Genomic DNA, 25,338 nt, shown 5'->3' with positions numbered 1-25,338 from the left:
AGGATACGTGTTGATGGAAGTTCGGCATGACCTGTCTGAGGTTGGCTTTGTTAAAGTCCCCCGCGATTATGAAGGCAGCGTCAGGATGTTTGTTAATGTAGCCGCTGAGCACATCGTGAAGTTTAGACAAAGCCAAGCCGGTGTCCGCCTGTGGTGGAATATACACAGCAGTAACAATGATCGATGAAAACTCCCGGGGCAGATAAAATGGGCGGCAAATAATGGAAAGATGTTCCAGATGAGGCGAGCAGGAACGTGACAGAATGGAGATATTCCTGGGATCACACCATTTCTTGTTGATCATGAAACATACTCCTCCACCCCTGGATTTACCGGCCTCTGCTGTTCTGTCCGTCCGAAAGACAGAGAAGTTATCACTCGGCATTACAGCAGTGTCCGGGACCGAGGACGAAAGCCACGTTTCTGACAAAGGATGTTACAGTCCCTTATGTCCCGTTGGAAACTAATCCTGGCTCTAAGATCGTCCATCTTATTCTCCAAGGATTGGACATTAGCGAGGAGAATGCTTGGAAGAGGAGGACTGTGAGCCCTTTTCCTGAGTCTGACTCGAATTCCAGCGCGCTTCCCGCGGTGTTTCTTGATCCGTCGCCTCGGGGGGGTATTGTTTATCTCCGCGTTCCGAAGAATCTCCAGAGGCCACGCAGGATTCATGGATAAAGTGTCCTGAAGCAGGTTGGTGTAGCGGTTTCCAATGTCCAAAAGTGTTTCTATGTTGTAGGTGATCAGTGCCGACGTGAAATGTGTAAAAAGAGAAAGTAAAAGTAAAAAAGAAAGTTGAAGCAAAATCTCAGCGGAGCGACCCGAACGGCGTCCGAACACAGCGGCGCCATCTTTAGTTTATTTGATTTATTAATCAATTATCATTTTAACTTAACCCTTTTCTTTAAAGGCTGAAATGTGAGGTCTACCTTTATATTAAACTTTATTTGAACATTTACATTATTTATTTGAACATGCTATTAAACTGTTGTCAGTCAAGATGTCATTTAAAATCCAGACCTCATTGGTAATGTTATTGTTTTAGTGATTATGCAAACAAAAAATCATTTTATTTGCTGTTTGTTGATTTTTAAGTATAAAACTTGAAGTGATTTATGTGTCGGTACTTTTTGAACATCTCCAGCACATTTTAACAATACCGTGATAATACTGATAACCGTGATAATTTTGGTCACTGATAAGAAATGTTCATACCGTTACACCCCTACTTGTGCACATCATAAAAGCAGTTTCTCATTCTTTTAAACAAGTTGCGATGACTTTGGTACATTCATTTCCTACATTATCAGTGGCTATTGTCATGTTCCTCTAAACATCCCATCAAGTCTTACTCCTCATCTAGTCATTAGTTCATCGCACACATCAAAATGGATGATCTAGTTGTCAAACTTTCAAGCATATTTTCTACATATTTCTATTAGGCTTTTTGTAAATTTGCCATGACGTGTGCAAGGGAATCTTGAATTTCAATAATGAAGAGAATGTAGATCAAACAATGACAGACCAGTTCTCTGAAACACCTCTAAGGTACATCTCATGAACCTTCAATTGGAAAGCATATAGGGCTTATAGACAGAGGACAACACAAGAGTTACAAATTCTGACAATGAACTTTGTCATTTTTTATTTTCACCTTTTGCCCATATTTCTTTTTCTTTCCTATATCACAATGACATTGTAATGTGTTTTTATTTTTTGTCAGACCACAGTTAAAAGCATGTGAATCCTATCCAATCTCTCTCAATCAATATCCCACATCCCAATATCCCAGTAATGTGTAAATTTGTACTTTTGAAATGATATATGGCATACATAAGTGCAGCGTTCTGCATTTCACAGGGTTCCCACTCTAAGTCAAATGTCAAATTCCCTGACTTTTCCCTGACTTTCACTGACTAAAAAGCTGAATTTCCATGACCTATAATTAATGGAAAAACAGGCCGCTGTTGTGCTGAGCCTTATTTTTGTTGTTGTTGCTTTTTTACCATTAAATGCTCTTTGATATTTTTTACACTTTTTTTTTTTTAAACTCAGTCTTTGAAGAGGTCATTTTGTAGCCAAAGCTACAGTGGCCAAGAGAGCTCAACGCGCTGCAACTTCAGAAAACACATGCAAATAGAAAAAGCACCAGCAAATCAAGAAAACATCTTCATCAGTTTGACAGCAGGTGGTGCAAATGCTCACAATGCAACCAAATACATTTTATATGCAGTGCGTTTCTTTGTTTGGTTGTGTTGTGAGCATTTGCAGCATGTGTGTTGTAAAATTGAGGAAGTTGTTTTCTTAATTTGCAGGTGTTTTTTCTATTTGCAATGAGTTGAGATCTTTTGGTCACCGTACAAAGCTCCCAAAAATTTTCATTTTCTGGCATATTTGCCTTTGTTAACCGGTACAGCCTGGTGGCCTGGTGACTGCATTTGACATAGTGATAGCCAGTTGACGAGCGGGAAGGGAATAAGATGGCAATGAAAAAATAGCCCAGGGCTCAATGCTAAGGATTTTTTCAGTGGTTAAAATTATTCCTTGCTTGCCCTGTTAATATTTTCACTAGCCTTGCCACAAAAAAAAAAAAAAATAAAATAAAATAGTTGCTGTTATCAACTTTGATTTATGTATTCTAATAAATAAACTTATGACACAAATATTTTAGATACCAATTTTTTTTTTTTTACAAATCTCGATTTCAATGTTAATACCACAGCAAAAAAAAAAAAAAAAAAAGTATATATATATATATATATATATATATAAGTTCAGTATCTAATATAAAGTTCAAACATCATTAAAGATAAATAAGAACAAATGAACGAATTGCAAGTAATAGCTAAATTAAATATATAGCACAAAGATAGAAATTAAATTTTGCTTAAGTTTTTATGTCTTAAGTATTAGGTGTTCAGGTACAGAAATTGAATAATTACTTATAAAATAACATTTGCATATTCTTCACTCGGTGTTGCAACTTGATTTTGCATTGCCATTTGAAATTAGTGGCAAGGCAACCACTGCATTTTAATCATGAATCAATCCAAAAAAAAAAAAAATGCTATGTTTTTAATTTATTTTAGACTGCATAATTTCAAAATCTGAAGAAACCGAATGGTGTGACTTTAGCTTTGTGAAATTATGCTACGTGAAACAGAAACAGCAGACAGGCTGAATGAGACAATTTCACTCTTTGACAGCAGGTGGCGCTTATGGAACAGTGATAAAGCATTTCCTTGGTTACCACTATAAACACAGCAGTGCTGCGCGTATTAACACTCATTTAAATGCATTATACAGAGGCAAGATGAAAAGAAAACGCAGTGTAAACTTTTCTGAAAACAACCAGTTCCCCTCAGAAACACATTCAAATAAAATTCAATGTTTAGGATTCCTATATTTCGCACATTTTGAATCTTGTTCTGCCTGATATGGTATTTTCTCCTCTTTGTGTCCGTCTTCAGCATCTCTGGCCTCTGTTAATGGCCGTTTACAGACTAATTAAATATAGATTAATCATTGTTAAAGCTACAAAGTTACTTGCCAGGATGGGCATTTTTATACTTTTGTATATATTTGTCCATTCAGGCGCAAGAAAGATGCTGTGAGAAACTCAATTCAGGGCTCGCGCGTGTCCGAGACGCTGCTGTCTGTACACGCTGTTTACACCGGTCACAGAGCGCAAGTACTGAATGGAGTTGATGAACAAAAATCCCTGATATTCCATGACTTGGACAAAAAATATATAAAATTCCCTGACTTTCAATGTCTGGAATAGACCTTTTAAAATTCCATGATATTCCAGAAATTCCATGACCCGTGGGAACCCTGATTTCAATACAGTAAATGTTATCTAAACTGTTGCCACAGTTTACATCAGGTAATACTAACAGAGTGCACTATTATACTGACAAAATGACTAAGCATATTGATGATCTTGTTTGTGAATAATGACAAGGACTTTTCCTTCTGATGGCACTGATATGTTCATTGGCATAAATACTTACCGTTGAGAAATGAACTAAGATTTTGAGTAAGTTACAGGCTTTTGCAGGTAATCCATTGTTTGGTGCTGTTTGTACGAATTGTTTTGAGAAATGCACATACTTCTTTGCAAATGTTAAGGATTATGAAAAACTGTAAAAATTATTTTTAATTGCAAATTTCATAGTTTCCCCCCCCCCCCTTTACCTTTTTCATGTAACAAAAATGCAAGTTACGAAAAAGAAAAAAAAACAAACAAACAAAAAGCTTGAATACTCTGGTTCAGTACCTTGTTGGGCATCTTGCCCTTCAGATCCATAGCCAGCTTCAGCATGTGGTTGTTGGAAGAGCCAGGGAACAGGATCTTCCCAGTGTATAGCTCATACAAGGTACAGCCGACTGACCACATATCAATGCCATAATCATATGGTTTACCAATGACTGGGAAGAAAGAGAAAGTTAGATCCAATTACTAGGCCCATTCACAAGTTCAGCTGTGATTGAGGGTGTGAAAAAAAAAATCTGTGCAAACTAAAATATAATAACATGAACGTAGGTAAACCTGCTAATCACACAGCAACAATGCAACTTACCGATTTCAGGTGCCCTGTAGAATCTGCTGACTAGGTAGGGAGTGATTTCATTGTCAGCAATATGAGATGCAGAGCCGAAATCACAGAGTTTAAGAATGGTCTTTGATTCATTCACCTGCAGACAGAGATAGTGAGTGAATGAATGAATGAATGGATGAATGAATGAAGTCTCCTGAGTGAGCAGCCATACAGATGATGCTCACCAATATGTTGTCTGGTTTGATGTCAGCATGGAGGATGTTGCAGCGTTTCAGTAGTTTGAGGGCCAAAAAGAGCTGCTGACTGTAGGAACGAACTGCCTTGATGTGCAGCCCCACGTCTTTACCATACTTCTTAAGCACTTCCCGCAGATTCATGCTGATAGAAACAAACACAGTGAAAAACATCTGTGAATGACTGCATTTTGCATTATATTTGAGATAATTTGATGCATTTTATGTTAGTGACCACATTAACATTAATATTCATATTTGTTATATGATATTCATTTTGGAATTTGTTTGATAAGGCTGATTAGGGAAGCTGATCATATCAAGGCTTATTTCAGCCACATTTCAAACAGATGTACACTTTGTCGATTTCAAAACATTCACCTTTTCTAATGGCAGGAAACGATGCCCTAATCACAAAGAATGTTAAATTGTACATGCATATATTATATATATATACAGTGGTGTGAAAAAGTGTTGGCCCCCTTCCTGATTTTTTATTTTTTTGCATGTTTGTCACATTTGAATGTTTCAGATCAAACAAATTTCAATATTAATCAAAGATAACAAGTAAACACAACATGCAGGTTTTAAATGAAGGTTTTTTTTTATGAATGTAAAACAAAATCCAAACCCACATGGCCCTGTGTGAAAAAGTGTTTGATCTATCAGTCTGGAAAAGGTCATTTCTATCGTGACCTCAAGCTGAAGCGAACTTGAGTTCTGCAGCAAGACAATGATCCAAAACACACCAGCAAATCCACCTCTGAATGGCTGAAGAAAGACAAAATGAAGACTTTGGAGTGCTAGTCCAAGTCCTGACCTGAATCCTATTGAGATGCTGTGGCATGACCTTAAAGAGGCGGTTCATGCTCGAAAACCCTCCAATGTGGCTGGATTATAACAATTCTAGATGAGTGGGCCAAAATTCCTCCACAGCGCTGTAACACACTCATTGAAAGTTAAATCGCAAACGTTTGTTTGCAGTTGTTGCTGCTAAGGGTGGCCCAACCAGTTATTAGGTTTAGGGGTATGTATGTATGTATGTATGTATGTATGTATGTATGTATGTATGTATGTATGTATGTATGTATGTATGTATGTATGTATGTATGTATGTATGTATGTATGTATGTATATATGTATATATGTATATATATATATATATATATATATATATATATATATATATATATATATATATATATATGTGTGTATATGTATGTATGTATGTATGTATGCATGTATGTATGCATGTATGCATGTATGTATGCATGTATGTATGTATGTATGTATGTATGTATGTATATCAGGGATGCAAACTCAACATGGATGGAAAAGTGACAAGGTGTATGTCATTTATTCCTGTGATGGCAAAGCTGAATTTCCAGGAGCCATTACTCAAGTGATCCTCCAGAAATCTAGCTCTAATATGTTGTTTTTTCTAAATGTTGAAAATAGTCACACTGCTTAATTGTGAAAACTGATGTTATTGGCTCCAGCAAATTTTTGCACTATATCAACCAAAACATACACTCACCTAAAGGATTATTAGGAACACCATACTAATACTGTGTTTGACCCCCTTTCGCCTTCAGAACTGCCTTAATTCTACGTGGCATTGATTCAACAAGGTGCTGAAAGCATTCTTTAGAAATGTTGGCCCATATTGATAGGATAGCATCTTGCAGTTGATGGAGATTTGTGGGATGCACATCCAGGGCACGAAGCTCCCGTTCCACCACATCCCAAAGATGCTCTATTGGGTTGAGATCTGGTGACTGTGGGGGCCATTTTAGTACAGTGAACTCATTGTCATGTTCAAGAAACCAATTTGAAATGATTCAAGCTTTGTGACATGGTGCATTATCCTGCTGGAAGTAGCCATCAGAGGATGGGTACATGGTGGTCATAAAGGGATGGACATGGTCAGAAACAATGCTCAGGTAGGCCGTGGCATTTAAACGATGCCCAATTGGCACTAAGGGGCCTAAAGTGTGCCAAGAAAACATCCCCCACATCATTACACCACCACCACCAGCCTGCAGTGGTAACAAGGCATGATGGATCCATGTTCTCATTGTTTACGCCAAATTCTGACTACCATCTGAATGTCTCAACAGAAATCGAGACTCATCAGACCAGGCAACATTTTTCCAGTCTTCAACTGTCCAATTTTGGTGAGCTCGTGCAAATTGTAGCCTCTTTTTCCTATTTGTAGTGGAGATGAGTGGTACCCGGTGGGGTCTTCTGCTGTTGTAGCCCATCCGCCTCAAGGTTGTGCGTGTTGTGGCTTCACAAATGCTTTGCTGCATACCTCAGTTGTAACGAGTGGTTATTTCAGTCAAAGTTGCTCTTCTATCAGCTTGAATCAGTCGTCCCATTCTCCTCTGACCTCTAGCATCAACAAGGCATTTTCGCCCACAGGACTGCCGCATACTGGATGTTTTTCCCTTTTCACACCATTCTTTGTAAACCCTAGAAATGGTTGTGCGTGAAAATCCCAGTAACTGAGCAGATTGTGAAATACTCAGACCGGCCCGTCTGGCACCAACAACCATGCCACGCTCAAAATTGCTTAAATCACCTTTCTTTCCCATTCTGACATTCAGTTTGGAGTTCAGGAGATTGTCTTGACCAGGACCACACCCCTAAATGCATTGAAGCAACTGCCATGTGATTGGTTGATTAGATAATTGCATTAATGAGAAATTGAACAGGTGTTCCTAATAATCCTTTAGGTGAGTGTATACTGCATCCTTAGCAAATTTCTCATGCACACACAAGCAGCAGCCATGAAATACCTGAGAGGTTCAAACACCAAACAGAGATGCTGTTTGTGGTAAAAGTGTCTGAAGAGCCGCAAACAGTGAAATTTATCATCAGGATCTGCGTCATTCAGCTTCTTTAGAAATTCAAGCTCCTTCAGTCCAGTCTTCTGCCTGAAGACACAAACAAAACCATTGAATAAAATTGGCTCTCTCAGCCATGACTACAAAAGTTGTAAGTCATTTATAAGTGATTAATGATGAACTAATCAATTTCAAAACATTCATAAGCAATTACTAAGTGATATGCTAACAATGTGTATGTTTTGTTAATTAACTTACAAGTTATTTACAAGTGATTAGATGATGAACTAATCATTTACAAAACATGACTATACATTCACAAATGATTAAGTAATATGCTAACAATTTATAAATCTGTCATAAGTTATCTTTAATCAACACAAACTCAGCACACCTGAGAAATTGATAGGTGCGTAGGAAAAACACTCCAACAACGATGTGGAATCTAATCAATAAAAATGATCCTGCACACTATCAGTCCAGGCTAAATATAGAAATTTATTACAAAAAACAGCAACGTTTCGGTCCACTGACCTTCATCAAGCTTGTGTATACTATTACAGACAAGACATTTAAAAACCGTCACCACCAATGAATGTAATCGACACTACATGTCAGGCATGTGCAGAGGGGGGTGTGATGGGTGCTTGACCACCTGCCCCTTTTCCCCTTGATGCCCAAAGTGCCCTTTTGTCAAGGCAATTTTTTTTGTAATTAAACACCCTTTTGTGAAGGCCTGCCCAATCTAACTATTAGTAAAATTAATTAATAATAGTTTAGCCGTAAATGAAATTATCCACATGATGACCTTCATCTGACGATCTCATCCGGGACGAAGGTTCAGACACCTTCCGTAAGTGGAGTTCTCAGCGGAGCGGTGAGCTTGTGAACTTATATTATTGAATTGTTATTTTACAAGAATGGCATGAAGAGATCATGCACAGCTGTCGTTTATATTGCTGTGTGTAGCCTGTGGAAGCACGGTTAGCTGCAGCAAGGGGCTACAATAATTGTGTTCAATGTTTTCCTAATGACAATTTTATGATTGGTTTATAAATGCTACTACGCACACCCTTTTCCCATTTTTATCACAGAATAATTCAGGAAATATATTTTATACTTTCTATACTAAACGATATGTCAATCAGTACTGCATTTTTCATATAGTTTATTTATTACATGAAGATAACTTGAAAAACACACCATATATTTTCGCAATCGCGTTTATTGTCTTCACTTTTCATCAGTGAAAACGTTTCTGCTTTTTATTCAGCTCAGTTGCAGCCATAGCCTGTGAGTTTGTCCATATTAGGGATTTCCTGCACGTCAAAAGTTTCTGCGCGAGAGCGCCCTCTGACTTAGAGTATGAATGAAACATGCACTGCACAAGAGTGTTCAGCTCTCCTGATATTCATATCTCCTCATTTTGGATACGAATAAAACATCAGGTCATGTCTCTTAATTTAAATCTAGATTTAAATCTAGAAACCTCTGTGAAAACACAACACTGGTAAAAGAGGCTTATGCTGATTTTCTCATCCCCCGAATTATACTTATCAATCCTGTTTTTATAATCCTTATTCAAAAAATGAATAAATTCAGAACAGGATTAGAATAGAATTCTATTTTAAATAAGGAATATTTTTTTTCTACAACAACAGTAGTGTTTACAACAGCAAAATCACCATACCCTGTAAACTCAATAACAACAATAATAATAATCATAATAATAATAATATCATTCCAGAGTAATTAAGAGGTAGTTTGTGATGAATCAAAATCAAATCGCAATCGCGATTTGAGACGTTGCGATTTACTAAATCGCAAAGCCTGCGATGTGGATGTGGACGCGATATTACTCTGTTCCAGAGCATTTGCATGACTGCCAGCCTTGAGTGACAGTCTTACTAACCAATAGAGTGAGCGCACCTCCGTTCTCCCCAATCAGCACTGCTCTAGCCAACTGCGTAAACACCCACCATTTAAAAAGGGTCAGATCGAAAGTTAGGCAAATTAAAACTAAAAGGAAAACGTATGTAACTTCAGCTTCGAAATGACAGACAACGAACAAAAGGTCATTTGCAAGAGCATATCAAGAGCTCCCTTATCGGTTCTGCTTTCAGTTCTGGAGAATAAAAGATACATTTTTAGATGTTTTTATTAATAGGCTACATGAACCTTATCTTACACATTTTATCTCCCCAACAGATTAATTTGAAATAAGTTTATAATGCATGTTAGCTAATTCAGAAGACCGCACACACAGCCCGTGTCTCTGAATGCTTCTCATACTCGCTCCGCTCTGCGTTTCCCGCATCTCACGGACGAGCCGTTTACACGCAGCCTCTCTCGTATTGCTCGTATCGCGCCCGGTTCTGCTCCGCAAGTCTCTCACGAGCGCATCTGGCAATATGGACGAGGCCTGACGCACACGAGCAACCTGTGTCAACTCACGCCTGGCTCCGCGTTTAAAACTAATGTAAATAACTACTTGCCAATTTCACTTGGATGAAATTAAACATTCAGCACATTTAAAACTTGTTCTTAAAATCCCAAATATTTAAAAATGAATAAATCAGCCCACGTAACATGTAATACTTTACAAGTGATTAGTTTACACTTTAGATTAGGGGATGCAGAAAGCTTTGTAAATTATTTATTCATGTGTTTACACAACAGGTTTTGAATACTTTGTAGTGTGTACTGCAATGTAAGGACTGACTGGTGAGGATGTAGACAGATGTCTTCTGACACACATGGAGTATTGTAACTCTTTGCACCTAATGTGATCTTCAGTGGAGGGTAAAATCAGTTCACAATATCACTAGATCCCACACACTCCACACAGAACACAAGTCTTTGCTGATGAGAGAAAGATTTTAACACATAACTTTGGAATGCCCCGACTGTAAGTCATTTACATGTTTATTCATTTGACAGTAAATAATTTATTATTCTTTAAAAAAAATTGTTTTAGTATAATTGCATTTTTGTGCTTTTTAACAGACCAGCTTACAACTTAACGAAACATACAAAAATTATACTGATATCTACCGATCATTTACTAATGGTTCATGATTAACAAATGTTTGAGAAAATAATACAATGTTGACATTTCAATGATTTATAAGAGATTAATAATATATTAACTAGTAATTAACCATTTACTAAGGATCTGTTTGATTTCATAATATGCTTTTTTTTAAAGATAACTTGCTACAGATTTGTAAATCGTTAGCATATTACTTAATCATTTGTTAACTGTTTTGTAAATGATTAATTCGTCATCATCTAATCACTTGTAAATGATTTCTAACTTAATATACAAAACAAAAATATTAACATCACTTATTAATAACTGATGAACACATAGCCTTGTTTTGTAAATGATTAGTTTATCATTAACTAAACACTTATAAATGACTTACAATTGAACGTTATTATAAAGTGTTACTGATATGGTTGAACACTTCTAACATTTGGGTAAAATATAAAAGAGCACGAAGGCAAAGTCACAGTGACAGCCATTGTTTAGATGAGTACTTACATAAGCTCATTGTTTCGGATGATCTTGACTGCCACCTCCTGGCCAGCCCGGGCAGTGTCTCTAGCTCTGACTACATTACTGAATACACCCTGTCCAGTGTACCCATACACATCATATCGCTTGTCCAGTATCTCACCAATGTTCACACCTAAAAGGAGATGTTTTTAATTATTCATGTCTGCAATTAAAATGCACTGCCTTTAGGAAAGAAGCAAGACTTTGGATTTAAATAAGGTTTACGGTAGTATCCTTCTGCATCAGTCCAGTTATCCCTGAGATTGGGGTTCTCCTTAAAATCTTTACCAATACCCGCAGCCCTCAGTCTGGCACTCTGTAATGGGAGTAACAAAGCAGTCAGATCTCTCAAAATAACCAACTGGTTTAATCTTAAATCTGCAGAAAGGCCAAATAAGCTTACATCAAAATCTGCAGCAAACATGTCATCTGACTCCGTGAACATGTCAGGTGCTGAGGGCTTCTTAGGGTTGGCTCCTGCATAAAAGACAACAAGAGTCAATCAATATATTACAGAATGTTTTATGTGTCTTTATAAGAAAAAGACTATCCAGTTGTGACATTAAAATTGCCCCACATTCCCGGAAAACTTTAAGCAAGAACCCTGCTAATAACCCAACTTATGCCAGAGTATAATACCTTCTTTCTCCTGAGCGATGAGGTTGTGCTTGGCCTTGATGCTGGCCTCAAAAGTGTTTACATTCTCCCGCTCATATTCCTTTACATCAGCTGCTACTCGTTCCAGGATGTCATCAGGGGAAGGTGAACGACTGCGGGTGCTGCTCTGAGGACTGCTGGGCTCTGATGCCATGGAGCCCATATTGCTGTCCTCATTAACCGCTTTATATTTCTATATCAATACAGAACAGAGTCGCATGAATGTATAATCTGATCATGGTCTCTTTTTTATGCAAACAAACATACTATTTATAGGTGACAAATCAAATACAAAACCAAGGTCAACAAAACATGACAGCCAACATGATTTGTGTGAGTGAGTCAGAAATGAGGGGAAAGGTGGAGGATCAGGAAGAGGACAAATAGTAATAATAATAACAATAATAATAAAGCTATAAAGAGTAAGATATTGTAAGGCTGCCTCTGGGCCCTCCGTGAGCAATGCATAAATTAGGCCCAAGACGAGCCATCAAGGAGAGGTGCTGAGAGGTCCCACCCCCGGGCCACCACTCACATGCCACGCTTTCCCTACATGTATATTGTTGAGTGTATGATGCATTAAAAAAGCGTGACGTGCAATGTGGAACCAGCCTAGTGCAAAGTCCAGGCCCCCATGCTTACGTCCCACTTACCCTGTGTGTGTCTGATATACATATGCAGTTTTTTTTTTCTTTTCTCCCTTCTTCCCTTGCTTGTTTTACAATAGATGTATGTATAATCCTGTCTAGTGATACATTAAAAAAAGCAAGGCATGTAGTGCTGAACCTGCCAGAGGCAAGAAAACCAGGCCAAAGCTGGTACAGGTTGGAAGTACAAGGTCCCCGACCCCACAGCACACCCACCAACCACTAAACTCAAACACACAGGGCAGGAACTGAGATGCCACAGCCAACTGAGGCCCAGAGGCGTGAAAAGAGAAAAATAAGAGAGAGGAAAAATAATAATTAAAAAAAAAAAACGACAAAAGTATAGAGAACAGAAAGAGACGGAAAGGATAGAGAAAAAAAATTAAATAAACAAGTTTAATCTTTTACAAGTTTTTAATTTAGTTTGATATTAGCCATTGTTGCTACCTCTTCCTAACCCCCCTCCCCCAAATCTTGTGTAGATATTGATGAATGGTGTGTTGTGGATGGCTTCAGACAAAGAGGGTCAACGGATTCATGATTGATGGAAGTTTATGAGAGATAACAAAGAGGGGTGTAATTCTATTGTATTATTTTGAGTGGAAGTTGACAGGTTTTGTAATGTATGGTATTCCTTGATTTCCAGTTAATGAGGATAGTTTTCTTCGCGATAGTTAGAGCCACTAGGCTTACTTTACTATCTGTATCGTTTGAGTTAATTATGGATATGTCACCTAATGTACAGAGGGAGGGAGACAATGGGATGTAACATCCCATAAGGTTGGATAGTGACTAGTAACATTTCCGCAAAATTCTTTAACTGGAGTGCAATGCCACATGGCGTGAAGATAGCTGTCTGGGGTGTTTTGTGTACAAGGTGAGCGTGTTTCTGAAGTAAAACCCATTTTAAATAATTTTCGTCCAGTAAGGTGAAATCTATGAAGTACTTTATATTGTATAAGTTGAAGGTTAGCATTTTTCGTCATGAAGTAAATATTTTTGCAGATTTGTGTCCAGAAGGCGGCATTGGGAGCAATAGATACATCTGATTGCCATTTAACATTTGGTATTCCAAAAAACAATTGCTCCCAATGCTGCATCTCTGGACCAAGTGGGAGAATGGTGCCAGGTTATTATTATGAAAGATATGCTGAAGTTGTGCGATTCCCTTTTCTGCCCATGTGCATAAATTGAGTGGCTTCTTGTTAACTGTAAAATCTGGCTTATTCCAAATCGGGGTGTATTTAGATGGTGCGGTGTATTTAGATGGTGCAAGAGGGGAGTTTGTGATTTGATTAAATATCCACCAAGCTGTCACAGCTGCTATTGTCGGCATTTTAAAACAATGCTTTTTGATTGTCTGATAGAAGGGTAAATCTGAAGTATTAATTTCCTTACAAATTGTTTGTTCAACATCTAGCCATGTGCTTCCTGATGGGTTAAGGTGAATCCATTTGTGTATATTTTGGAGCTGATTGGCCAGAAAGTAGTGGTAAAAATGTGGTGCTTTCAGTCCTCCTTGTGTTCTTAGTTTCTGTAGGGTAGTCAATTTAATTCTTGGGGTCTTGTTTTTCCAGTAGAATTTGGTAATGATTGAATCTAGCGATTTAAACCAGGAAAGGGTGGGTTGTGTTGGTGTCATTGTAAATAAATAGTTTAATTTAGGGAGTATAGTCATTTTAATTACTGATATTCTGCTCATAATAGACAGTGGTAGGTTCATCCAGCGTTGAAGATCATCGTCTATTGTTTTAAGTAGTGGGTAGTTGAGTCCAAACGGCTCCGACAGCCTGGGGGAAACATTAATACCTAGATATGTGATGTAAGTGGTGCACAGATGAATTGGTGGTGTATAGGATGTCACATCCAAACTGGTAGAATGTAATGAAAGTATAGCAGATTTACTCCAGTTAATTGAGTATTCAGAAATATTTGAGTAAGAGTCAATGAATTTAATCGTTTCTTGTAATGATGGAGGGTCTTGTAAAAATAATATATCATCAGCGTAAAGACTTATTTTATGGTGTATATTTAGTGTTTGAATTCCTTTTATGTTGCTGTTTTGACGGATGGCTGCTGCTAATGGTTCAATGAAAATGGTGAAAAGTGAGGGGGAGAGTGGGTGATGACAGTGGCTGAAGGTGATGTATATAGAATTTTAATCCAATTAATGTATGACTCCCCAAAACCAAACCTCTCTAATGTGGAAAACAGGAATTTACAGTTTACTCTATCGAAAGCTTTTTCTGTATCAAGAGTGACTATGACGGTTTTGGCTTTATGAATTGACGAATAAAACATTAAGTTAAAAAGTCTACATGTGTTGTTAGATGTAAGTCTAACTTTAATGAATCCAGTTTGGTCTGGATGGATTATAGATGGTGCGACTTTTTCTAATCTATGGGCTAGTGCTTTGGCGATTATTTTAATGTCTACATTGATTAGGGAAATTGGACGATAGCTTGACGGTAGTGTTGGGTCTTTATTGGGTTTGAGGAGGAGTGAAATTGTGGCTGTGTTCATATTTTGCCTGCGTATACTAATGTTTGTCCAGTTACAACAGTGGAGCCCGTTTTTAGTATAAGACCTGTTAGTGATTTGGATGTTATGAAAACAATTAGATCTCTTAAACCATCTAGAGCAAAAGACAAATATGATATGGATGCTATTATGCTCAAAGAGTCTAGCACGACACTAATCAAACCTATTACTGGAATTATTAACCTTTCAGTTTCTCAGGGTAAATTTCCAAGTGTTTGGAAGTCGGCTGTTGTTGTTCCAATATTTAAAGATGGAGATCCCTTTTCTATTGACAAGTATAGGCCAATCAGTATCTTACCCACCGTTTCTAAGGTTATGGAGAAATTAGTTGCAGAGCAAATTAGTCATCACTTGAGTAATAGTTCCTTTTCCTTGCATCAAATGCAGTTTGGTTTTAGAGCAAAATATTCAACAGAGACGGAAAATTGTTTTCTTATAGAAAATATTAAAACTCTTTTAGACAAAAGTGGTGCAGTTGGAGTCGTGTTCCTTGATCTGATGAAGAAAGCCTTTGACACTTTGTTAATCATATAATTCTTAGGTCTAAGTTATCCAGTTTCAATTTCCCTTTGCATACACTCAATTGGATAGAATCATATCTGTCAGATAGACTTCAGTGTGTTAGAGTACAAAATCACCAATCAACTGATATAGGTACTTCTAATGTTGTTCCTCAAGGATCTATTTTGGGTCCTCTGTTCTTTGCTCTATATATAAATTATTTTCATTTGGCATTTCCTGGCATAATATACAAATGTATGCGGATGATACTGTAATCTATTTACATGGTAATAGTTTCACACAAGTTGCATATGATCTTACAATTTCCATGGTTAATGTGCCGGCATGGCTAAAAGAGAATTGCTTGCAACTAAATGTTTCCAAAACAGTATGTATGGTTTTTTCTAAGTCAAATAGTTTTACTAAAGAGCTAGATGTTTATGTGTCAGGGCTGAGGCTGCAGGTAGTGTACCAATATAAATACCTTGGAATACTGATTGATTCTAAACTTACATTTAAAGCTCAGGTTAAAAAGGTTTGCAAGCAGGTTAAGTTCAACCTCTATAATTTTAGGTTTATATGAGATTGTCATTTGAGCGGCTAAGATGTCTAAGTGGCTAAGCATTCTATGGTTATTCCTCACATGACTTACTGTTTAACGACTAGGTCTCAGGCGAATTTAATGACTCTAAAACCATTAGAGTCTTTATATAAACGTACACTTAAAAGTTCTTGACAAGAAACCAGTACATTTTCATCATTTTCAATATTGAAAAAGTATAATCTGCCAAGTTGGGAAAACATGATTAAGTATGCAAATGCATGCTTGATGTATAAGATCATTCATGGTTTAATTTCTCCCCCTCTTAATCAGTTAGTCAACGTTAGAACAACTGTTTATCGTTCTACAAGAGGTGCACTGAGAGGAGACTGTATTATACCACTTAGACGGAGTAAATTTAGTCAGTCCGCATTTTCTGTTAAAGCTGCTTGTTGTTCCTTCTCTTTCCTGTTTTTGTAAACGGAGAATGAAATTATTTTTCCTCTTAGTGCTGCTTTCCCTGCTTCCCACAGAAGAGATGGAGATGATTCCAGGGAGTCATCTCTAGAAAGCATGCCCACTCTCTTTTAAAATAACTGTCAAAGTCATGGTCTTTCAGAAGAGATGTGTTAAATCGCCATCTAGTAATGGGTTTATGTGGACTATTTCTGTTCCATTTTAATTTTACTGGGGCATGATCACTAATAACTATTGGATGGATCTTTGATTCAGAAATATTTGATATGATAGAATTACTGGTGAGAAAGAAGTCAATACGGGAACATGATCGGTGGACTAGTGAGAAAAATGTATATTCTTTAACGTTGGGATGCTGTATACACCAACTATCGCCAATACCAAAATCACTCATGAACTGTTTTATGGTTTCTGCAGATTTCCAGATATGTTTATTGCCTAAACTGTTAGATCCATCTATTGTTGAGTCTAAAACTGTGTTGAAATCACCTGCCATTATGACTGGACAGTTAGAAAAATTTGAAATGGAAGAAAAAAAGTTCTGAAAAAAAGATGGGTCATCTGTGTTTGGGCCATATAAATTGCCAGTTGTAACTGGGCTATTATTAATGTTTATGATAATGAGATGAGATGTTTATGAGACGTTTATGATAATGAAACTTCCCTCGGGGTCTATAACGGTGGTGTTATAAACAAATTAGATTTTTTTTTTTACTTATTAGAATGCATACTCTCTGTTTTGTGTTGTAGTGAGCCGAGAATAAATTACTGTGCTTTGATGATTTAATTTTGTTATGATCAGATTCTGATAGATGTGTTTCTTGCAGAAGGCATATGTCGGCTTGTAGTTTATTTAGATGATTAAAAATCCTCTTTGTCTGAGAACCAAATCCACAAACATTCCAGGTTACAAAATTGATAGTTGACATGTTTTAATGAAAAGTGAACAAATATATGGGCCTGTTAGTACTGTATATGTATAAATGTGAGTGTATATTTTCGAAAGGATACAGCAGTGCATGTGTGTGTGTGTGTATATATATAACAACGGAATGTTGTTGGCAAACTGACAAAACTACAGATACATAATTGACAGAATGTGTACAGAAGGACAGCACTAACAAAACAAAAACCATTGGTTAGATCAGATTATCCTAATGACAGTTATCGGGAGTGAAATGTTCAGAAAAGCCAGGGGGTGATGTCCTTATCACGATATAGTTGTCCATCTATGTATAGTTTATCCACTGTAATGACTGCTCTTTTTCCTTCATTTATTTTCTGTTTTAGGATTGGGAAAAGTTGCTTTCGACATTCGAGAATGTCCTTTTGGTACTGCTCGTTGAGACCATAGTTTGTGCCTTTAAGTGAGATGAAAGAAGTGGGTGAAAAGATGAGAGAGAAAAAAAAAGTATAGATATTCGAATGCTTAATCCTGGAGTTGTTTACAGTCTAGCAGACGGAGCCGCGATCTTAGATCACGCACCAGGTCTCGTGGGGTCTCGCGTTACTCAGCCATCAGGTCCCGTCCCCCCCGAGATCATGTTCTCTTAAAAGGAAGCAAGTTACAGTCTTTCAGAAAAATTTGCTATATTGTGTTACCTGGACAATGGCAAGTCGCTGTTGTCGTCGCTGCTCAATAAGAGCCTCTTCATCCTCCTCTTCAGCATCAAAGTCCTCCATCCTAAACATGTTCATTAAGGTGAATTTCAAATAAATGAAGAGACTCAAAAGACTCAATCACTTCTATGACAAGATTATTGACTTTAACAGTGTTGGGATTAACGAGTTACAAAAGTAAAGCATTACAGTAATGGATTACTTTTTTGCTGTAACACAGTAGTGTATCAATTTTCAGTAATATTTTACTTGGCACATGTTTAGTAACGCTTGCGTTACAACACACTTCTAGCCCAAATTAAAAAATTTAAAAAAAATGTAATTTAAAGTCAGGCTCCAACTTTTTTTACGTCCCTAGGGCCGGGCTTCGGGCCCATATTCACGTCATAGTTCACACACGGGCCGGTCCTCGGGGCTGTTTTAGGCTTCTCCTTATCAATAATTGATGGATGTTTAAAATATAAAGATGAAAAAAATTGCTGCGCTGGTGGATACAACATGAGTCCGTGCTGCCGCGACTGTCAAGAGCGGCTCGATGGTGTTTAGTGTCCTGCAGCAGCAGCGAGCCGTCAGCACAGCTGAAGAGTTCTGCGTTCAAATACACACAATAAAGCTTGCCATAAAGCCCCAGCAAAAGTAATTACCATTAATGTGTGTGGGGGAAATAGTAAGGATTCGCCATCATCTCATTGGACGTGCCTTTAGAGAGAAGTGCATCTTCACGGATAATGATTATATTAAAGAGTTTGTTTTTTTGTTTTGTTAAGTAGTAATTTAAAGCTTTCTATGTATGTATATATATATATATATATATATATTTATCATACCTGTGAGGCATGTATTCGCTGTCTTTCGGTTCATTTTTGTGAAGCGCTCCTATTCAAGATAAAAGCACAACAAAGTCCTTCTAAAACCCACGCAATGCCCATATAAACAAACCTTTCCTCGTCACTCATAGACAAACCTTTCTACAGATAAACATGCATCCCAGGACATTGTGTACACGATTTTATCTATCTTGTATAGCGTCTCTTGCATTGTATTTTGTTTTATGCATGTTTTATGAGTGAAGTACTAGTTAAGGTAACCCCACCTATATCATGTCTCCTACCAAATTAATTTGATGACGCACACTTTGGTACACAACCTTCTCATAGAATGCCAGGTGTGTGTAATTTAATCAAAGTATAGACTGCTAGAGCCTTTCGAACCATGCTCTCAGACAAAGGGTCATAAAACCCCCCAATATTTCCAGCCTCCCGCTTGGAAATTCAGCCTCTCTCATTGGTCAAGCCCATCCTGAAGGTGTGACTCTTCCCTGACTTTAAAAGGCTCACACACAGGTCAGCCCTGCTAAATCTTCCGATTGCTTCCCGTATGGTTGGACTCATAGAGTGCCTGAAACCATCCAGACCTTCTTCAGAAGCTTCACGGGACTCTAGTTCTCGGTGCAAGTATTCAAATGCAAGTATCGTTCCTTTCACCATACAGAGGTTTGTTGTAAGCTATCGTATACTGTGCCTTGAATTAGAGACCGATAGTTCTTTCAGATGGTCAACTTAGCCTCATTTCCCCTGTTTCTGTCCGGTTTCATTCATCCAGTCTCACTTATCCTTCCCATGTACCGTGTGTGTGTGTGTGTATATATGTATATATATATATATATATATATATATATATATATATATATATATATATGCGTGTTTGTTTAGTCTAGTTTTGTGTTTGTGATTTAATTAATAAAACTTTATGAGTATGTGTTTCTGATTCCCTGCTTGCAACAGTCAATTTAACGATCTCGATCGTTACATGCTCTGAGTAATACTGTACCTTAAAAAAAAGGGTATTTTTCTTACCCTAGAAATTAAGATTTCTTTGAATTCATAAATAATCATTACTGAGCGTTCACTGGACGACCTGATCAATTGACTGAACTGTAAACTCTGCTTTATCAAGCAAATTCTATTAACTTATTCGGAGACCGTAATATTGTAAGGTAAGGAATTACTTTTAAATAACAGTGACAAGTAATCTATAATGTATTACAGTTTGGAAGTAACTTGAACAACACTGGCCGTTAAATGCAGCTATATTCTAAAATAGGAGTGTTACAATACAAATGTAGTACATAATGCATTGGGTTCCAGTCCATTTGAAGAAATAGCACAACGGCAGTGAATGGGTGTTTCACAGGAGTTTGAGTACAAGTCTTTGCCTGTCCGTGTTCATGGCACTCATGACATGAATGTGTGGAAAAAAACAGGAGAAAGAAAATTGAAAACACTCATACTGTGAGAGTTTATAAGTGAATGATGTATTAAAGGAAGGTAAAATCCTGTCAATTCACTGTAATACATAGCCTATTTGGCTATGTACAGTGGGGGGAAAAATTATTTGATCCCCTGCTGATTTTGTACGTTTGCCCACTGACAAAGAAATGATCAGTCTATAATTTTAATGGTAGGTTTATTTGAACAGTCAGAGACAGAACAAAAATAATTCTGAAAAACGCATTTAAAAAAAAGTTATAAAATGATTTGCATTTTAAGTATTTGACCCCTTTGCAAAACATGACTTAATACTCGGTGGCAAACTCCTTGTTGGCAATCACAGAGATTAGACGTTTCTTGTAGTTGGCCACCAGGTTTGCACACATCTCTGGAGGGATTTTGTCCCACTCCTCCTTGCAGATCGAAACTTGAACTCCCTCCACAGATGGGGTTAAGGTCTGAAGACTGGCTAGGCCACTCCAGGACCTTAACGTGCTTCTTCTTGAGCCACTCCTTTGTTGCCTTGGCCGTGTGTTTTGGGTCATTGTCATGCTTGAATACCCATCCACGACCCATTTTCAATGCCCTGGCAGGTTTCAATGGCCTGGTCCTGACGGTACATGGCCCCATCCATTGTCCCTTTGATGCGGTGCAGTTGTCCTGTTCCCTTAGCAGAAAAACACACCCAAAGCATAATGTTTCCACCTCCACGTTTGACGGTGGGGATGATGTTCTTGGAGTCTTAGGCAGCATTCCTCCTCCTCCAAACACAGCGAGTTGAGTTGATGCCAAAGAGCTGGATTTTGATCTCATCTGACCACAACACTTTCACCCAGTTCTCCTCTAAATCATTGGTAAGCTTCAGACGGGCCTGTGCATGTGCTTTCTTGAGCAGGGGGACCTTGTGGGCGCAGCAGGATTTCAGTCCTTCACGGCGTAGTGTGTTACCAATTGTTTTCTTGGTGACTATGGTCCCAGCTTCCTTGAGATCTTGTCAAGATCCTCCCGTGTAGTCCTGGGCTGATTTCTCACCATTCTCACGATCATTGAAACTCGAGGTGAGATCTTACATGAAACCCCAGTTTGAGGGAGATTGACAGTTATTTTGTGTTTCTTCCATTTGCGAATAATCGCACCAACTGTTGTCACCTTCTCACCAAGCTGCTTGGCGATGGTCTTGTAGCCCATTCCAGCCTTGTGTAGGTCTACAATGATTGATTGATTGGGGATCAAATACTTATTTGACTCATTAAAATGCAAATCAATTTATAACTTTGAAATGTGTTTTTCTGGATTTTTTCGTTGTTATTGTCTCTCACTGTTCAAATAAACCTACCATTAAAATTGAAAAATGGATGAAAAATAGCCTTTGGCTAATTCTGGTACATTTACAGGAATGTTTTATTAATTTGCAATGTCCCTGTCAACTAATAAAATAATTTCTTTGTCAGTGGGCAAACGTACAAAATCAGCAGGGGATCAAATAACTTTTTTCCCACTGTATTATGTATATATTATGCATATGTATTTGGCTCTCTCAACTTGTGTTTCTTGGTGGCACTTATCCTGATGGTTTTGGCCATATATAATGCTCGTTGTTAGGAGAAAAAAAAAAAAGCTAATCATATATGTTCTTAACTTTTATTAAATATCCAAGCCTTTAAAATGCATTTTTTTTTAATTGCACGAGCTTTAATTTAATAGTTTGCTGCACTTTTTCTTACATATGTTTTTATACCTGCTTTTGTCCATTTTGGGGTGTTCTTGCTTATAATTAAAAGGTGAACATTTATTTATCTTATTACTGTCTCCTGTGTTTTACTGTAGTAATTCATGGTGATTTTTTTATTTTTTTTTATTTACAACATACTGTTCCCTTTCTCACCCAGTGCTGGGTTGCCAAAATGACCCAAACTGGGTTGTTTTTAAAGCATAATTTCTTAAGAGTGGTAAACTGAAATTGAAAATCACAAAAACGTACCGCATGTTACTGTAAATGGCAATAGTAATTTCACAGTATTAATCTCATAGAATTACAATACATTAGTGGCATACCTGCTGCCAGTATTTTACAATAAATTGAAAATACTCAATTTTCACAGTAATTCACCATAAAGAAACAGGACAGAATGAAAGCTGTAGAAGTAGATTGCTTATTTTGGACTTGGTCTAGTCTCTTGGCCTTTCGATTTGTAATACTGATGTTTATAATTACCGTTTGACTGATCATATGCCTGTCATTTTTAATGTTTTAAATGCCATGCAAGCCAGTAGTGCCTCAGCCATCCAATGCTGCTGAATTTTCTGATGTATCTGTTCCTCAATTATGATTTGATTGTGTTCCCTCCTGCTTCTGTGGGCCCAGATGATTGTTTAATTCTGTTTGTTTAAATATTTTGGATTTGGTCGCTCCATACAAAGTTAGGAAACTTAAGCTCAATTCAGCACCATGGCTCAACAATCATATTTGATCTGTTAGACAAGAATGCAGGAAGGCAGAACGGAAATGGAAGAATGATTGAGGTTTCTTTTCAAATTATGAGGCTATATTTTTTGGGGTATCGGTCTGCTGTGAGAACTTCTATGACAAACTTTTATTCTAATATTATTGCACAGAAATATAATACCCCTACATTTTTTTTCAGCAATTAACTGATCACTTAATTTGGCTGTAGGTTCTGGTTTGAATGCCTTCTTAGAAACTTGAACAGTTTCATAAATATTTTGTGGAAAAATTTAGGTGATTAAATCTAGTTCCCCAACACCAATTGTTGAGTTTGCGTTGACATCAGGTTGTGTTAAGAGTTTTGACCAGTTTGAGCAGGTATGATTGGCACATGTTAAGGATAAGGGCAGGATTTACCTCATATTATAAAACAGGCAAAATAATTTTTTCGGCCCCCCTTCTCTATTAGTATAATAAGCATCATTTTATTTTAAAGCTAGTAATGAAAGCTTTAGTTATTACAGAGAGAGAGAGAGAGAGCGCGAGAGAAAAGCATGTTTGAATTACCTGAATCTTTGCGTCTCTTAACAGTGCTTGGCAGCAGCTAGGGATGTAACGGTATGAAAATTTCTCATCACGATTATAGTGACCAAAACTATCACGGTTATCAGTATTATCACGGTATTGTTAAAATGTGCTGGAGATGTTCAAAAAGTACCGATACATAAATAACTTCAAGTTTTATATTTAAAAATCAACAAACAGCAAATAAAATTACTTTTTGTTTGCATAATCACTAAAACAATAACATTACCAATGAGGTCTGGATTTTAAATGACAACTTGACTGACACCAGATTAATAGCATGTTCAAATAAATAATGTAAATGTTCAAATAAAGCTTTGAAAAAGTTTCATATAAAAGGTAAACCTCACATTTCAGCCTTTAAAGAAAAAAGTTAAGTCAAAATGATAATTGATTAATAAGGGGAAGGGAAAGGGAAAGTGGTGTGTGACCCAAACTCTGAATTTGTGCTCTGCATTTAACCCATCCAAGTGTACACACAGTAGTGAACGTACACCCGGAGCAGTGGGCAGCCAATGCTGCGGTGCCCGAGGAGCAGTTGGGGGTCCGGTGCCTTGATCAAGGGTCTCACCTCAGTCATGGTATTGAGGGTGGAGAGAGTGTTGGTTATTCACTCCCCCTACCTACAATCCCTGCCGGACCTGAGACTCGGACCCACAAACTTCAGGATACAAGTCCAACTCTCTATCCACTTATCTGCTCCATATTATCTGCTCCATATAAGCTTGTTTTTCATCAACCGGTTAAAATTTACAGCAGGGCACGCAAATTTGGTCCGTTTTTTGGCCAGACAGAAACTGCACACAGGCTGAATGTAAATAAGTGTCTGTAAATCCACTCTCTGACAGCAGGTGGGGCTTTATATGGAAAAGCTGAATTACAGCTGATTCCCGAGAACTCCGCGAACAAAGCAGTATTGTATTTAAGAACACTTCCTTTAGGTATTACATGGAGCTAAGATGAAAACAAAATGCCATCGAATCGTTTCTGAAGACAGTCAGAACCTTCAAAGGTACAGTCATATAATTAATTCACTGATATATTCATTTGTATAATTCCCTCAGCACTCTTTTAAAACCTCCCAGCTTTTCCGCCCTGTTTTCACTCAGAATGAAACTACTCTGCTGCCGTGCGCTCGTGAGACTGTTACACTCTGCTTTATGCTGGACAGTATTTATTTATCGTCAGTTGTTCAGATCGCGGTAATCGAATACGGTTTTAATGATAATTAAAATATGAAACGGTAATACTAACCGTGGGGAATTTTATCATGATTTATCGTCAAACCGTTACATCCCTAGCAGCAGCGCTACCAATAGCAATTATGCAAGTTTAACTTCTTCAAAAACAGCAGTGTTACAACCCCCATGCTGAAAAATGTCATGCTTTTCAGTTGCAAAATGTCTTTACTGATAAAGTCGCGTGGGCAGCGCAGAAGTGTTTCGGTGTGCGCATTTGATCCACGTGTGTGCAAGACTGCAAGTCTATGTGTGTGTTTGTATGTATGAGAAAGAGTTAGAGAAAGATTTAATTTGTATTAGGGCGGAGCGATAATTCGATAATGATAATTATCGCGATATAATTTTCTTCGATAAAATGATATGAAGAGTTCGATAAATGTTCAATATAATGTTTATATCCGCAAAAAGCGGAAAAAAAAACAGCATGACTCAATTGAATCGCGCCACACGGACCGTTTATCTGCTCTGATCAAAATCAAACTGCCACACAGCGTGAGCTCACTAGAGCAGATGCGAGCACTAAACAGCGCTGTAAGATCCAGTGTGAAGCGCTTACAATTATTATTACATTCATCGGTGAACACAAATGACTCTGAATTAAACTAG

At 37.5% G+C, this 25,338-nt stretch overlaps 1 protein-coding gene across 1 annotated transcript in view; it reads right to left on the bottom strand.

Moving 5' to 3' along the window:
* LOC306865146 (serine/threonine-protein kinase PRP4 homolog) overlaps positions 1-25,338 on the bottom strand; it is a 45,463-nt gene that overhangs the window by 5,471 nt on the left and 14,654 nt on the right. Inside the window, exons 5-13 of the mRNA XM_079409554.1 lie at positions 18,173-18,254; positions 11,846-12,056; positions 11,610-11,683; positions 11,432-11,522; positions 11,192-11,339; positions 7,597-7,734; positions 4,787-4,940; positions 4,584-4,698; positions 4,280-4,431 (exon numbers count right to left, since the gene is read on the bottom strand). Coding sequence (XP_079265680.1) covers positions 4,280-4,431; positions 4,584-4,698; positions 4,787-4,940; positions 7,597-7,734; positions 11,192-11,339; positions 11,432-11,522; positions 11,610-11,683; positions 11,846-12,056; positions 18,173-18,254 — 1,165 coding nt within the window. The remainder of the gene's footprint in view (positions 1-4,279; positions 4,432-4,583; positions 4,699-4,786; positions 4,941-7,596; positions 7,735-11,191; positions 11,340-11,431; positions 11,523-11,609; positions 11,684-11,845; positions 12,057-18,172; positions 18,255-25,338) is intronic.

Source organism: Barbus barbus (assembly GCF_936440315.1).
Source record: "Barbus barbus genome assembly, chromosome: 46".
Classification (NCBI taxonomy): Eukaryota; Metazoa; Chordata; class Actinopteri; order Cypriniformes; family Cyprinidae; genus Barbus; species Barbus barbus.
The sequence above is the reverse complement of the archived record's forward strand: the minus strand, read 5'-3'. Positions and strand labels throughout refer to the sequence as shown.